Raw genomic sequence first — 17036 nt, 5'->3', positions numbered from 1 at the left:
ACCCGATTTAGTGGTCGTATTTTGACTTGGTTGAAAGTAAAGTTTTCCAAGGGATTAATGAGGGTGTTTCTAATTTGTTTCAACCCTTACAAAGTCATTTAAGTAGTCCCAAATTAATTAGCCAGTCCAAAAGTTAACGGACAGTTAAGTAAAACGAGGCTTATTAACGGAAAAGGAGTTAAAAATGACGGAATAAATTTCGGTTTGTCACATCATCCCCCCTTTAGAGGAAATTTCGTCCCGAAATGCAGGTTTAGGCAAGGAAGTAGGTATACATGACGGTGTAATGAGGTGAGGGTACTTCCTATTCGGTTTGCCTTGCACTCCCAAGTGATCTCTGGCCTGTGTCTGTCATTCCAACAAACCTTCGCCTATGGGATGCGGATTCCGTCTCATGCAGTTAGCGATTTCCTACAGGTATGTCTACGAAGTTAGGGTTCCCAATGGTTTCTATCAAGATGAGTGGGATACGAAGAGTGACATCGGGCAAGCACTTATCAAGTCTAAGAAGTGGATCGATCTTGGATGAAGCTTGTGGAATACCCGAAAGTAGTAGTGGTCTGATGAGGGTTGGACCAATCTCCGTAAAGGATCTCGGATGGTCCAAAGCTCTCGGAAGGGTAGAACTTCTCAGTATTTAGAACATAGTGTACTTCTATGGCAAGATCATCACTGGCGTGATCGCCATTCCGAAGTCCTAAACATTCTCTCTCATACTGGAAGTGTAGTTCTTCAGGTTGGTTCTTAGGAAACTCGGGTTGTCCTTGGTTTCGCGTTTCCTATCAATTGGATTTTAGAGAATTTCTAGATCATCAGATAGGTTGTGTGTCTATGGTATCTTTTTGTTGTAGAGTGGCTATCTCAATCTTGTGCAAAATGAACCTGCACTAATGAATCTTGAGATATTCCTAACGGAAACCCTCAGGGTCAGGGAGATAGAGTTTCACCAGACGAGTGTTGGACTATCTCGGGAGGTGGTTCTAGTATTTTTGGGCGAGATAGTATTCGTGGAACACCTAGTAGTCCAACGAATCTCTAAGATATCCCTACTATCTAAGGCGTTGGCTTATTTTAGTGCGGAAAGTGCGTGCTCTTGTGTAACCCATCGACTAACACCTAAACTAGTGTCAAGTCTATAATCTCTTCGGGATCTGGGTTATAAGGCTTAACGCAACTACTTTCTCACTTTGATCAAGTATTCTTGGCTGCGAAGGTTATCCTGTGGTCCTCGGTATTCTAGTGTTCGCTTCGGCGAATTCAGTCTATCGCCTACAAGGCGGCGGTGACTTCCTCCATGCGAGAGGGCAGAGGATCCTAGGTACTATTCATCTGTAACGGAGTGGACGAAGTGCCTGAGTAGTGCGAACATCTTCAACAACTACTCTCCCGAAGGTTCTGAATTTTTCTCGGTCTAGGTCAAATCTAGTGAGTATAGGGTTCCATTACTCAGAACTTTAATCTCCTCATCCACTCTTCTCAGAGTTTAACATCATCGCAGCTTTCGGATTTCCGGGTATCCGCTGAGATGCTTAATTCGGGGGATTAAGCATGAATGGATGGTCGTAGTCAATGTCCTTGACTCTTACGACTCAGATTTCTTCACCAACCGAGGGTATTTAGCTACTATGTTGGCTTAACCGGGATGACAAAAAACTTCGGATCTATGGTCATTATAGTAGCTCAACCCCCAAGGGTTCTCTTGACTCTAGCTCCCGTTCCATGGGATAGGATGAAGGGTCTTTCTAGAGGATCTACGGAGTATGCTTCGGGTGGTTATCGTCTTCTGGAATGCCTGCAGTGTCTTTCGCTTCAGTTTCTATCTGTCTGAGGAGGGTTGGGTAACAACGCGCGGTACCTTTCTCCTGGGTACTTCGGAAGGTTTGAAATAAGAGTGATGACTGACGGATCGCATTAGTCTTTATTATTTTTATTTTGTTTGGTTCGGAAGAACCTTAATTTGTCGAATGGCTATGGAGAAAGTTCTCTTTTACACAACACTAAGGATTTACACATGGTTGCACGAAGTCAAACCATGATCGATAGAGGCGTCGAAGTTGGCATACATCGACATGACATAGAATGAGAATTGATAGGGTCATGTGCCGAACAGGCACACAAGTTCTAGGCGTCTCGGGTTTCGTCCTGTGTATCACTACCGCGGATACTTGGACCGATAGAGTTGACGCGGAACTATAGAGAGTCCTAAGTGTTACTGAGTAAAGTACCTTTTTATGAATGGATTCTCATGAGGCATTTCTATAATCGCCTCACATATACTAGTCATGTATAATTAAGGTGGGGACGACTGTTGACTGAGCGACTCCGCCTTAAATCCACAACCAAACGAGAAACAGGAAATGAGGCGGACTTCACTCACTCTAGGTCTATCCATCTCAATTATACATGGCCGTAACGTATATATTTAGCCATTATAGTTTTACCTGATGAATTTTAAATTTTATAACAGTGCTGCGACTTTCGCCTTAATGGGGAAGTAATTACATTTAGTATTAGCCTTTTAATGTTTTTGGTTAGTTATCTGAGATTGAGAGACATGCCAAAAATCTACCGGGTTCCTTGATGCTTCTCCCTAAGCATTAGGGTCAGACTCCTCCTGAGTCATTGTTGTTTCCTTCAGTTGGACAGTCCTTCTTGAAGTGTCCAATCTCACCTCATAGACGGCAAACTGGATTGGCGGCCACATTGGTGGTTGATGTAATAAACTCAACCGGGGTTCTGCAGACGCGACCAGTATGCCCCTTCATGTGGCACCTAGCACAATAGAGTTCCTGGCATATACCATGATGATGGTAGCTACACTTGATGCAGTGGGGAAGGTTTCCTAGGTATGGTCTCCTAGGTGTAGGGGTGTTCGTTTGGATGGATCGGTTCGATCCGATCCAATTAAGTAAATTCAAATTGATTTCAGTTTTCAAAATATGGATCCAAATTGTCCAAACTAAATTCAAATCCGATCCGATCCAATCCATTTAAAATTTGGTTGGATTGGTTTTTATAATTCGGTTTTCAAAATGCATAACATTTTAAAACGATATATAATTATATTATTATTAATTTTTTATAGAAAAGCAAAAACAAATTATTTAGTTGTAATTTATAATTTATAAACAACTACTAAGAAGGTATAATATAATTTAATATTTATTAGATAAAACGCTTTTGAACTTTTTTGAAACAAATAATATATAAAATTAATAAACAATAATAAATATATTAAAAATAAATAAATAATAAATTGTTATTCGGTTTTTTTGGACTATTCAGTTCTTATTTTATAAACCAAAACCAATCCAAAATCCAAAATAATAATTCGGTTTTAGTGAAATCCAATCCAAAAATCCGAATTATCCGAACCAAATAGTCCAATCCAAATTGTCCAATTGGATAATTCGGTTTTATCCAAATAGTGAACAGCTCTACCTAGGTATAGGGATGGAAGGATTGGCAGGGATATTGACTGTCTCAGCTCGTTGTCCTTCGAAAGGTCCTTGAGCCGAGGTACTTCCCTCCTTGATCTTGAGTTTTCTCTTCAGTGGATTTGGTTGAGGTTCTTGGGTGGCTGGGTATGCAGGTGTTGGTTGCTGCTATCTATTGCTAGGATCAGAATTCCCGATAGGGCCCTTGTTAACATTGGCGTTGTTAGCATTCAAGTGAGCCATGACAGCTACTACGGCTGCCGAGACTGCGACTTGGAACGTAGCTTCATCGAATAGGATTGTAGGTTTCTTGCTTGTGGACTGGTTACGCTTCTTCGGAGGCATGGTTTTCCTACACGGAAAGGAACACAAGATAATGAGAGACGATGGCTAACCCTAGACATATCTGTCCTGACTGTATTAGGCATAAATTTTTCCCGTGCCTCAGATGTTGGTTGTCTGAGTGTCGACCTACATCCCTTTGATGTAGTCCTGGTATTCAAGGTAGGAGTATGAGTATCGGAAAAAGGCCATAAAGTGGGATTCGTTCCTACTAAGTTACCTTTATACTGGGAAAGGTTTCACTCTGCGGCCTGGAAAGATTTGAGAACAGTTCGGAACGAACACCGCGGGAAGAGAGGCACATGAAGGCTTATGGCTAAACACTCTCAATAGAGGTGTGGGGATCCGCTCTAATCGTGTAACTGGCAACGTGAAAAGGAGATTTTACCTAACATATAGCGTGAGTGGTGTAACCACTAACTCACTAAATTGTATTATTTTATGGGTGTATTAGCGTGACGAACATGAGGAAAAGACACTTCTTGGGTTCCATGTACTGGCTCCCTATGTCTACCTCGTAGCTTTAACTGGGATCGGTGTTGGTTTCCTTCGGGCAGTTACCTAGGGTTCTTTTCTCGTGAAGACATATTGAATTTCTACTCCGCCTTACTTCCGAATCCGACTCTGGGTGTCATCTCTTCATGATGGATGACTGGAAATCTCGGAAGTTTAGGCGAATTTCTCACCGATGTCCCTAAAAGATATAGGCACTTTGTGATTTCAATAGTCTCGACCTAGTTCATTTATTTGCGAGCTGGAAATCTTCTCAATGAATCTCTTCTGGATCTGAATCAACTCTTCTGCAGAGTACTGAAGTGGATAGGGTGTTCTACAGGGTTCGTGCGAGAATGGAAATGTCTAAAGAATCCTAAGAGATTATTAACATTTCACTGGGTGATCCATATCGAGTCCTGCTACGATTACACAGGGTATACAAATCATATATAGCTTAGATCCGACAGGCCTTCGAATATGTGATACTACTCTATATCCACATCCCAACGAGGAAAAGGAAGTAGGGCGAAACCACACATTCTTAGCCTATGGGATCCTAATTATATATAACCTTGGGAGTATACCCTCTGTAGTTGTAGGTATATCAATAAGGAGCTTTTTAGTTCTTCACACAAGGTTGTCTATGGAACCTAAAATACCCTTATGGTATTTTAATTTCTTGTTTGTTTCTTATCTTCTGAATGTGATTCTGGGATTAATGTGAGTCTTTTAGTATTCCAAAATACTCCTATATTATTTTAAACTTTATGTTTGGCTGTAGCATTCCTAGTTGGTAAGTTTCAGACGTGTTGCAACACCACTATCACTCCCAAGCACACGTTCATCGCATCTCGAATAAATGTAGTTGATCAGGTTACATTATTCCATCTTACGATTACATAACTGCCCAGGTTTGACGGTAATGCTCAACATCCGAAGACTTTTATTCTTGTTCTTCTTGTGATACTTGTGTTCGAGTGTTTAGATTATGGATGTTCTTATACTTTGGTAAAATATGGTTATATTTTAAAGTATAATTATTGGTCAGAGTGTTTTATCCCTATGTATTTATAGGTTGTATATCTTTTATGAATTGATATACTTAGCTCACTATAAACAATGCTCTGATACCAATCTGTCACACCCCAAAACCGGAACGGCGGAAACGTTCTGGAGTGGATGACGTCATGTCAAGTATCACAACATATGCAGTATAGTAATCAAAGTACAACAACCATCGCATTAATAGTAATAGTTTTACATAGTTTACATTACATAGAGACATCAAAGTATAACAGAAACTAGTATAGATGCAGCGTGGTACAAAACCATCTTCATCAAAAGCTCCGGAGATGTACCTGTCTATTGCTAACCTGAGAATACAAGTTATTTGAAAAACGAGTATCAGCATTTTTACAAATGCTGGTGAGTTCATAAGTATTTAGTGTCAATTTATCCAAATAACTTTATATAAGTAGTAGTAGTTTAGAATCAAGGGTGTATTAGAGTCCTTTCCCGAAAATCCTATATTTTCTTAAATAAAAGTAGTCTTCTACCAAGACCCGATAGAGTTATGTTGTAAAAAGTAATTTTCCCTTAACCACTATCATTACCAAAATACGGTGTTTGATTTTTAAAGAAAGTAGGAGAATATCAGGGAAAATAATATTTGCCTCAGCAGTGAAGACTGCTGACTAAGGCAGAAGAGATCATAGACTCCAGGAGAGTATCGAATGAACGACACGCCTGACTCAGTCTGACAAAAGGAGACACAGACCCCAGACTGTATCAAATGAAAGATACGGCTAGCAGGGTCTAAAACAGTGAATACAGAACCTAGACGGTATCAAATGAAAGATACAGCTAGCATGGTCTAAAACAGTGAATACAGACCCTAGACAGTATCAAATGAAAGCTAGCACGGTCTAAAACAGTGAATACAGACCCTAGACAATATCAAATGAAAGATACAGCTAGCATGGTCTAAAACAGTGAATACAGACCCTAGACAGTATCAAATGAAAGATACAGCTAGCACAGTCTAAAATAGTGAATACAGTGTTAAAACATGTTACCTTAAGGCCATGAATTATAAGGCAACCCCGAGATACTCATAACCATACTGATAGACACTAGAGAACTTGACGCCCTGCAAGCGTCGGTGTAAGTATGGCATTTGTCACCCCTTGGCTTGGTAGGCCGTGGACTGTAGCTAGCAGTCAGGGTGCGTGGGTGTCAATCCCGTATAGATCTATACACACAATGTCCGCTCTCCCTACAAGAGACTTTGGTTAACAACTTGACAACGGAGAAGGCCGTGTACTGAAGATGTATCTCGTATAGTGAGATCAGATGTAAAATACTGGACTAATGATAGAGACTCACAACTGAACTGACTAATATAAACCTATATGTCTATGCTTGTATACATAATATATAACTAATGATCAAACGACCTTCGGATGGAAATCCGATCCCACCAGACCACATCTCAACGAAGAAAAGGAAATAGGGCAAACAAGCCTTCCTAAGTCCTTTAAACATTATTTATATATATCTATACAAGCACAGGCATACATTTAACAATTAGGAACATTTAACGAAGTAGAAGTGTTTCACAAAGTATAAGTGTTAACAAGTATGAGCGTATCATGAAGTAGAAGCGTATCGTGAAGTACAAGCGTATCGTGAAGTATAAGTGTATCGTGAAGTATAAGCGTATCGTGAAGTAGAAGCGTATCGTGAAGTAGAAGCGTATCGTGAAGTAGAAGCGTATCGTGAAGTAAAAGTGTATCGTGAAGTATAAGTGTTAACAAGGTAATAGCATATAACTTAGTAGGAGCATTAACTAAGTAGAAGTATAACAAGGCAGTAGAATCTAACGAAGTAGGAGTATAAAACATGGAAGAAAACTTCGGTGAAAACTTTGGAAAACCTTTATACTTAAGAAAATCACGACTTTGTATTCTTTTATAAAATAAGTTTGAAAACCTCTAGAAATTCTTTGGAAAACTTTCATAAACAAGTTTTGAATGAGACTTTGATAAAACATTTTGGGTAAAGAAATCCTTTGTTTAACATACTGCCGTAATAGGATTTTAAGTAAAACATACAACGTGAGAAATAATTTGAGAAAAGCTTGTACAAGTAAAGATGTTTTGAAAGACCATTTACAGTATCATACTTGGTAAAAACAGTTGACAGGTTAATAAATCCTTGTGCATGTGGGTTATCAATCAAATGTGATTGATATGATAACTGGCATGTTTAACTTGTATTCCCCCCCACCCCATAAAACATGTAAAAACATTTAAAAAGGTTCATTAAGGGGTATGAACTCACCTGATGTAAGTGGGTCCGACGAAGGTGCCGGCTGGGTGCTCGGTATCAAGTAAAGACTTGAACACACTTAGTGACCTATTAACATATGATAACATATGTTTAAATACAATTAGTACATATAATACTAATTAAACAAGTATATGCATCCTAAAGTGCAGAAAACACTTTGGTTAAGTGCTTGGAGTGTCCCGGGTAACATTTAAGAGTGTGTATGGCTTATATAGGGAGTTTACTCTTCAAGAGTAAACTCTTTATAGATTTCACGGCCCTAGGACTAACTCCCCATGAGGTTACGGCCGTAAACTCATGGTGAGGGTGTTCTAGGATGCCAAAATGTCTTATATCACTTGTGGAATTTTGCTAGGTCCCAATATAATGCATATGAAGGGGTTTAACGCTCTTAAGGGACCATTTGAGGAGTTTACAGCCCTAAACAAGGAGTTTACGGTCGTAAGCTCCTATACACTCATTCCTTTGATGTATAAGGGTCTTAAATGGTAGAGAATAAAATCCTATGTATTTTTCCAACACAAATGGGGAGTTTAGGGCATCATTTGGGCACCTTTTAGGAATTTACGGCCCATGGACCTTTCCTAGGGGGGGTTTACGGCCGTAAACTCCTATTTCCTTGGATTTATTGAAGTTTAAAGCATTTACACTAATGGGATTGCATCTACACATTTTTCCAAGGCCATAGGAGGTGTTTGAGGGCATTTCTAACACTTGAAATTGAGTTTACTCCCCATGAAGAGTTTACGGCCCAAGCATGTTCTTGGGCAGTAAACTCAAGTTTACTCTCCAAAAACTCATTTCAAGGTGTTCTATGTCCGTTTCCATAAGTCATTCAGTCATATCTAAGCCTTAGGGGCAATTTGGAGGGGTTTGGGGGCTTAAAAACCCCATTTAATGGTGTTCACGGTCCAAGAGTGTTCTTGGGCCGTAAACACATAATCTTGCCCCTATTTTATGTCTTAAACTCGAATTTGCATGCTAAATAAGCTATACAACAAGTTAGGGTAGATTGCTTACTCGTTTAGGGCTCGAAACGGACGATTTTTGGCTTGAAAAATAAGTTGTAGAGAGAGAGTGTAGAGAGAGAGTGAAAAGGGTGGAAATGAAGTCCACTCCCCCCTTATATAGGGGTTTGAGTTGGGACTCAGTGGAAATCTACCCGATACTGCCATTAAACGGGGCTTTTTGGTCGCACCCGATTTAGTGGTCGTATTTTGACTTGGTTGAAACTAAAGTTTTCCAAGAGATTAATGAGGGTGTTTCTAATTTGTTTCAACCCTTACAAAGTCATTTAAGTAGTCCCAAATTAATTAGCCACTCCAAAAGTTAACGGACAGTTAAATAAAACAAGGCTTATTAACGGAAAAGGGGTTAAAAATGACGGAATAAATTTCGGATTGTCACAGTTTTAAGCTATTAATGGGCTGGTTAGTGGTCTTCAATTAGACATAATGAGTGAGAGTCTGGACTTAGTTCCTAATTAGGTTAATTGTGGATTTGGCTTGGAGTTAGATGCCGGTTCGTGGCAACAACGTTTTTAGGGGCTTTTCATCATTCGAGGTGAGTCTTCTCACTATACTTGACCATGAGTGGTATTTTTGTGTGACTGAGACGTCCTATGTGCTTACATTGTATATTGTGATATCCTGCATTATTTCTTTGTGATTTATGTTGTGTATTATTTAGACCTTACAGAGTTAGGATCGGAGGGTCCATCAGAGTTGTGGGACCGGAGGGTCCCACTAAGACACATTGACCGGAGGGTCTTACTATGTTATAGCCTCGAGTGGCTACAGAGTTGTGTGTCGTGTTTTGGGGAACTCACAAAGCTTCGTGCTTACCGTGTTATGTGTTATGTGTTATGTGTTTCAGGTGTTTTTTCTCAGGATCTCGGGAAAGCACCGACTCGATTGTACATACCAGAGAAGGAATTATGTTTTGAGGATCCTGGATTATTAATCAAACAATTATGAAGATGTGTTTTGTAAACTAAACAAATGAGATTTTGTGAAATGCGTTATGAAATTTATATGATTATAAAATGAAATTTTTGTTTGAAAATTTACGGTGTTACAGTGGTGGTGGCGGTGAACTAGTAACATGTAGATATTTCCTGAGGTTAGCTTCTTGTTGGAATTTAAATATGAAATCAAGAGTAAACCCAAGAAAAACCTGGATTTCTAAAATCTAATCTGATAACCTCTACAAACATCCCTCTTTTAATCTGAAGTCGTTTATGGAAGTTGGGAACTCACATCAAATCAGGTGGCGGCCGTGGAGGGTTTTTGAAATTAAAGAACAAACCCATACTTTTCCCGAGTATTGTTACAGACGAGAGATCTAAGGCTTTTCAATGATGGTGGCGCTTGATCTTATTAAGGTCTTCCTAGAGAATAAAATTGTTCCGGATGGACGAGAGATCTAAGGCTTTTCAATGATGGTGGCGCTAGAGTGTAGATGGTGAACATGAACCGTTGTTAATATGAGTTTTTTTGTTCATCTGGTGAAAGGATAAAGAAACATGAAGAAAGGAAGTGAAATGGTTTTTAAGTGTGTATGTTTTTAATTTTTCAATGTGTATTTGTGTATGTGTTTATGTGTGAAATTTTTGAGTTACATGTGAGCGAGAGTGTGAATCAGAGAGGGAGAAAACTATTTTATTTTTGTTTTATTTTTAATTGTTTTCAGTTCTTGTAAGAAAAGAAAATTAATGTATAAAATAATAAGGAGCAAATCCATTATTATAAAAAAGTTTAAAACACTATGGACCAAACTCGTAACAAAATCAAATTTTTAGACCACCGGCATGAGTCCAAACCTATTTGGACCAAACTTGCGAGTTGTAACATAACATATAAACCATTCTTGCAATTTTGTCATATATTTAAAAATGTTTTTCAATCAAATATAATAATAAGTTATTTTTATATTTATAACGATACAAATGTATGAAATTTTATTGTTGTTGTATGTATATAATAATTGACATGCTTCGTTTAAATTATATAGTTTGATCCATTTTTTGTTAGATGAGGTTTAGTGTGTTTACGTTCTTAAAAGAATAATAAATAAAATAAATAAAATAAATAAAATTAAAAAAAAATAAAAATAATACATCCATGGATATTACATGGCAAATAAATTCGTGGGAAATTACTTCCTACGAGAAATTACGGTTTAATATGTGGGAAATTGTAGCTAAAATCCAGTAAATTTCTTCATCTTCTTTCTATCGGACCAAATCCTTGAGAGAGCACATCCAGTGGGAAATTACTTCGTACAGGTAATATATATCCTTTCTTTTATTTCAATGTACGTATATATATTTATTTTTTTGTATTATATATTGCAGTCATTTTTATACAATGTAGGTATATATTCTCAAATCCCCCATCGGCTAGATTTTCCTTTCTACCTGCTGCCATCTATTCCAGGTGCATGATGATGAACTGACATGTAGGGCACCATGTGGCAAGCAATCCTAGGCCAACATAAAAGACGATAATAAAATGACATGTGTTTACGAGTACCAGAAAATGGGGTCTACACACTCCCCATGCATGATGATTGTTTGTTTTAATGTACCTTTACTTAACAACACCATTGTACATTCATTGCATTCTTTGCGCTATTTGCGACTAGATCTGTAAGCTAGAAAACTATGGCTTAAATCGGTTTACCTTAATAAAAGAAACTGTGTGAACTTGATATATAAAAAAACATTAAGATTGTGAACAATAATTAAAGACTATGCATGGATATAGTTGTACGTCGACTAGGTTAAGCAGTACCTAAGCACATCTGGAACGCTTGTTTGGTTTCTATTGTGTTGAAAACATGCACTTCTATCATTATATGCGCATCATGTTGTGTTCGGAGAGGTTTAGGAATCAGTCACTTAGGATATTAGACAGAAAAGAGAGTTTAGTCATAGTGATAGAATGACCCACCCTAGCTATATTGGAACTTTTAACGTACACATTCTTTTCATGTCATTTCTAAACCATATACGTGGCTCTCTTGGAGCAGAAACCCAAAACTCGCACCATATGTTCTGTCCTTGCAATTGGTTAGATGACAATCGGAAATAAACCTTTTATATATATATATATATATATATATATATATATATATATATATATATATATATATATATATATATATATATATATATATATATATATATATATATATATATATATATATATATGAAATGATCAAATGTGAACATCTAAATGATTGAGAATCCGAGAACAGTTTTGGACCAATAAATATATAAGAATATAAATGAAATTTTACATTATAATTAAATATGAAAAAATCAAGGTTAATTGATTCCTAAATTTTAGGGTAATGAATTCGGTTACCTAAAATATCATGTTAATTCATTTTTTTACCACAAAACCGGGAATGTGTCTATTTATTTTATTAATTTATTAGAAATTAAGAAAACCTTGATCTTGCAATGCCGTTTTTAATTTTTTTATGATACATGAACATACCAATAATTTGAAAATTAATAATTTAATAATTGTTCATATATATTTATTTCAACCATTATTATAATCAAATATTAACACAGTGTTAATTTTAAATGAATTAAACATAACTTACAAATAAAAGAACCAATAAAATTCTAATCACAAATAAATAAAAAACTTATTTCACTTTTTTTTTTCTTCAAAAAATGAATATAAATCCATTTCCAAATCAATACTCTTGTATTAACAAATGAAAATTTTCTTCAAAAAACCAAGTACTACTCCAATTTCAAATGAATACACATCATTTTACAAATAATTCAATGCCTTTTTTTCATCAAAAAATAAAAATAGTGTAAAAATTATCATTTCTTTTTAAATTAAATACCTTTAATCATAAATAAATATACTATTCACACATGAATACACTGATATTCATAAATAAATAATCATTCACACATGAATACACTGATATTCACAAATGAATACATTGTTATTCATAAACAAATATCAAATAAAAATACTGTAAAATTATCATTTCTTCATAAAATGAATACCTCTAATCATAAATAAATACACTCATTGATCATACATGAATACCCTGCTATTCATAAATAAATACAGTCATTCACATATAAATACACTGATATTCACAAATAAATATAAGAAAATAGTTGTTGCCCTAAAATAGTTGTTGCGCTCTCGTTTCAGCCCTCAATTCATCCATTTTCTCATTCCTTTTTATCAAGTATTACCATACCAAAAGCACCATTTTAATGCTTAATTTGTTGCTGAAATCAAAGACCAAGAACAGCTACAAAAACATTACCTTTTTGGTCATTGTTAGTTGCTGAATTTCGAGTAAATTAAGACCCAAGAAACCTCCATATTAAGGTTTAATTCCTCCACATGAATTAATATTCATGAAAACCTCGACTTCTAGCACAAATAGTGGTCCCTAACCACCCCCTGGTACATCGATGATCGATGTAGTCCCACTTCTTGAATCGAGTTTAATCTTCCAGACTCGTCTATAATTATCCTTATGAAATCGATTTTTCCTGTTTTTCCTTCAGAACTGATAATGCAGCACGAACAGGGAGAACTCCCATCAATTTCCCGTAGATTCCTTCACTTCTTGAATGAATTTCACTTGTATGTAAAGAAACAGTAGGAATACAAACTATTTCTGACAACCAGGTCCGCCATCGGCTCCTTGCGTTGCCCTAATACCACCGTATCGCCACCCCTGCTACATCCTCCTCCTTCTCAATCTATCTTTTAGTCACACTCATTCTTTCCCGCATCTTCTAATTCTGTCTACTAACCCACTGCATCTAATTTCTCTCAGGATCTGTCGTGCTCACCCCCACGATCGGCACACATTGAATATGCGTGTGTGAGTCTTGTTGATTCCCGATCGACCAAACCCACTATAGCCTGATCATGTTTAATTTGATGAACTAATTTCTACTGCTTCTGTTGCTTCCATCCTTCTCCTTTCTTTAATCGAACCGAGAACCGGTGGTCTTTTTTTCCCCTCCTCTTTGTGATCAATCTGCTAGCACCGAACCCTCCTTCTTTCCCTTTCTTCTTCATCATTCGCTGCCTAGAATAACCACCAAGAAGGTCTGATTTGGACGGAGCTATTGAGACTGATGTACATATGAGGGAGGCTTGGCCCAGGTATAGAGAGAAAGATGAAGTCGAAAACAGGGGAGTGAATGATGAGGTCGTAGGTTTATACATAGAGAGATTGAGAGATTTTAGGAGTTGTTTAAAATAAGGGAATGATTAATTACCATGATACCCTTTTTTATTTTTAATTCAAATTAATTGAATTTAAACATTTTAATAATAACAAAATCTCTAATTAATTATAACCTTAGATTTAAGATAATAGATGGATGAGATATGCTCTCGCGTTCTCAACCATTTAGGTGTTCTCATGTGATCCTACTCTTATATATATATATATATATATATATATATATATATATATATATATATAATTTGCTATCACCAGGTTTCTAGCTAAGACATTTGAAAGAGAGAATGAACACATATTGTCAATTTTTATTCTCAATTGATAATCACATACTCAAAATATTCAAAATTAAGGTCTTCTAGGTTATACAATTGTGAATGGGCTTTGCAAATCAACAATATAAATGATTGTACTTTTACTTAAAACATTGTGTTATAGGCTTTGCAAAGTCTCAACATAAATTACTTTTAATTAATTTTTAATCTCAAACTCATATATACATTTATTACTTCTACTTAAAACATTCACTACAAGAAAAATGGGTATAGTAATAGCGACGACAAAAGTCGTCGGTAAAGGTAATAGCAGCGACACCGCCCCGTCGCTATTGATCAAAATGTTAGCGGTAATAACACTTGTCGCCGCTAATTCCTCTGTCACCGCTAATAATGTATGTCGCCCGTAATAACATTTTTCACTTTTTAAAACTTTTTTTTAATCGACAATTTTGGTGCAACAAAAGCCCGATACATAACGACATTAAATGCAGAAAAAAAAACATAATATCGAATTAGGTACCAAATAGTGTAACGACATTACATATAATTAATTTCATTCTAAAATAAATATCATTACAAATCTAACATACAAAGCACAGACTAATTACCCGACGAACCATTAGTGGCGGAGCTAAGGTCAAACTTAAAGGGTATCCCATTTTTTTTGTGTAATATACAATAAGGAAAAAAACCGCAATTTCATTAGATATAAAGTTCAACTTCCATAATAAAATTACATTTTAAAGTTCACATCTTCGATCTTTCATTTTACGAAAGCGAGTAATTACATTTTCAGTTTTAACATTCTCTAGTGCTTCCTTTTCTACACTACAAATCAAAGCACCTCTCATAAAATCGTCACCTATTCTATTACGCAAATCGGTCTTCAAGAACTTCATTGCAGAAAAACACCGTTCAACGGTTGCAGTTGCGACGGGCAAAACCAAATCTAGTTTTAATAACCTATAAACCAAAAGAAAAGAGAGGTGCTTCCCGGTTTCCAACAACAAACGAGAGAGGTCTGCAATTCACTTCAAGTTGAAAGTCTTTCATCATGGAGCAAAGAGTGATAATAGATATCAAGTTGTCCATTAAGTTGCGCCCTTTCTGAATCGTCAAAATCATTTTTGTATATCTCGCTTCGCTTTAACAATTTTGCTTTATCAAAACTAGAAAATGAGTCACAAGGACTCAATGCCACCATGTTATCCATCAACGTCTTTCCAACTTCACTAAATCTATCCCCAAATTCTTGAATTTGCATATCTAAAATTGTGTTAAAAATCACAACTTCAAAATGATGTTGATTAGTCTTATTGGTCCTACGCTTACGTGGGGTAACATAATATTTCGTCATGTCCAAAATTCCAATACTATGTTTTTCACAAAAAGCACATACCTTCTTCCAAATTTGTGGCAACCCATCTTTTCTAAAAACTACCAATGCTTTCTTTGTCCCTTTTACTAACGAAGCCGCTTCCAAAATATTTTGATCTTTTCTTGAAGATGCTTTGACAAGGAATCCGTGAAGCATAGAATTTCTAGCATCAAGTGTAAAAGAAACATGAAATCAAGTGTCTTGAAATATGACAAAATACCCTGTGCTTGATTGCAGTTAGATAAAGTAGACCCCTCCTCTTTGACATATTTAAGTACCGCAACAACTTCTACAAAAAAATTCACCAAACTTACAATTGTTCTAAAATGTGAACGCCATCCAGTATCTCCAGCTCGAACAAGAGAAATCTCTTGATTCAACCCTTTTCCTGTTTCTGTTTCACCAATACTAATTTCAGCTACCACTCTTTCTTTTTACATCTCTCGTATCATATCTTTTCTCTTACAAGACCCACAAATGACAGTAACCACTAAAGCTAGTTGTTCAAAGAATTCATCAACATCATCATGTTTCTTTGCAACCGCCACAACCACTAATTGAAGTTGGTGTGCAAAACAATGCATATAATGTGCAAAACTATTTTCATTTAAAATCAAAGATTTCAAACCGTTGAATGCACCACTCATATTACTTGCTCCATCATAACCTTGTCCCCTCACCTATATATTTAAAAAAAATTAATAAAAAAACTATAAGAAATAAAAATTGAACTAATATTCTATTAAAATTTAAAGGAATAAATATTTTATGATTTCTCACCTGAGCCATACTCAAGTTATTGTTGGAAAATATTGTATCAATGACGGCTTTAAGATTCAAAGAAGATGTATCCAACACGTGAACAATTCCAATAAATCTTTCCTTTACAATCCCAAGTCTATCAACATATCTCAAAACTATAGCCATTTGTTGTTTTTTCGAAACATCACTAGACTCATCAACTAAAATAGCAAACACATCTTTACCAATTCCATTTTTTGGAGCATTTTCTAAAGTAACTTTAAAAATCTTCTCATTATCTTCTCTAATCAAAGATAATACTTCAATGAAAAAGTCCTTTATTATTAGACTTTTCCGTCTCATCATGTCCACGAAATGGAGTGCATTCTTCTGTAAAAATCTACAACTATGGATTGTAGCATGTAATCGAATTTCATAATTACTTTTATCAAGTTTTGTTTTCTTATGCAAGACTTCACCAATAGATTGGTTTTTCTCAATAGCAAATCACCCTTTTCTTGGGCCTTATGGTGATAACTTTGAATATTTACCCATAAGTTTCCGGAATGAGCCTTTTTTACTCCAATTGTCAAAGCCTTCGGTTATAAATGCATCTCTTCCACCTTGTTCCCCAACCATATCTCCAAACAAATAGCAACAAAAGCAATATGCCTTCTTATTTTTTATGCTATACTCCAACCATGGAAAATCAGTAAACCATTGCACAAGAAAACATATTGGCTTATTACTAAATAATGTATA

The 17036-nt window shown here is 36.0% G+C and overlaps 1 protein-coding gene across 1 annotated transcript; it reads right to left on the bottom strand.

Annotated features, from left to right (window-relative positions):
• Window positions 1-15188: 15188 nt before the first annotated feature.
• On the bottom strand, window positions 15189-16640 carry LOC145060505 (uncharacterized). The gene is made up of 3 exons (XM_079008155.1): window positions 16314-16640; window positions 15972-16213; window positions 15189-15696 (listed from the first exon to the last, which is right to left on the bottom strand). The coding sequence occupies exons 1-3, from the start codon at window positions 16638-16640 to the stop codon at window positions 15189-15191; spliced, it is 1077 nt and encodes a 358-aa protein (XP_078864281.1).
• Between the last annotated feature and the right edge of the window lie 396 nt (window positions 16641-17036).

Source organism: Lactuca serriola, chromosome 6 (assembly GCF_051521515.1).
Source record: "Lactuca serriola cultivar US96UC23 chromosome 6, Lser_US96UC23_V15, whole genome shotgun sequence".
NCBI lineage: Eukaryota > Viridiplantae > Streptophyta > Magnoliopsida > Asterales > Asteraceae > Lactuca > Lactuca serriola.
Note: the sequence above shows the minus strand (reverse complement) of the source record. Positions and strands in the feature narration are given on the sequence as shown.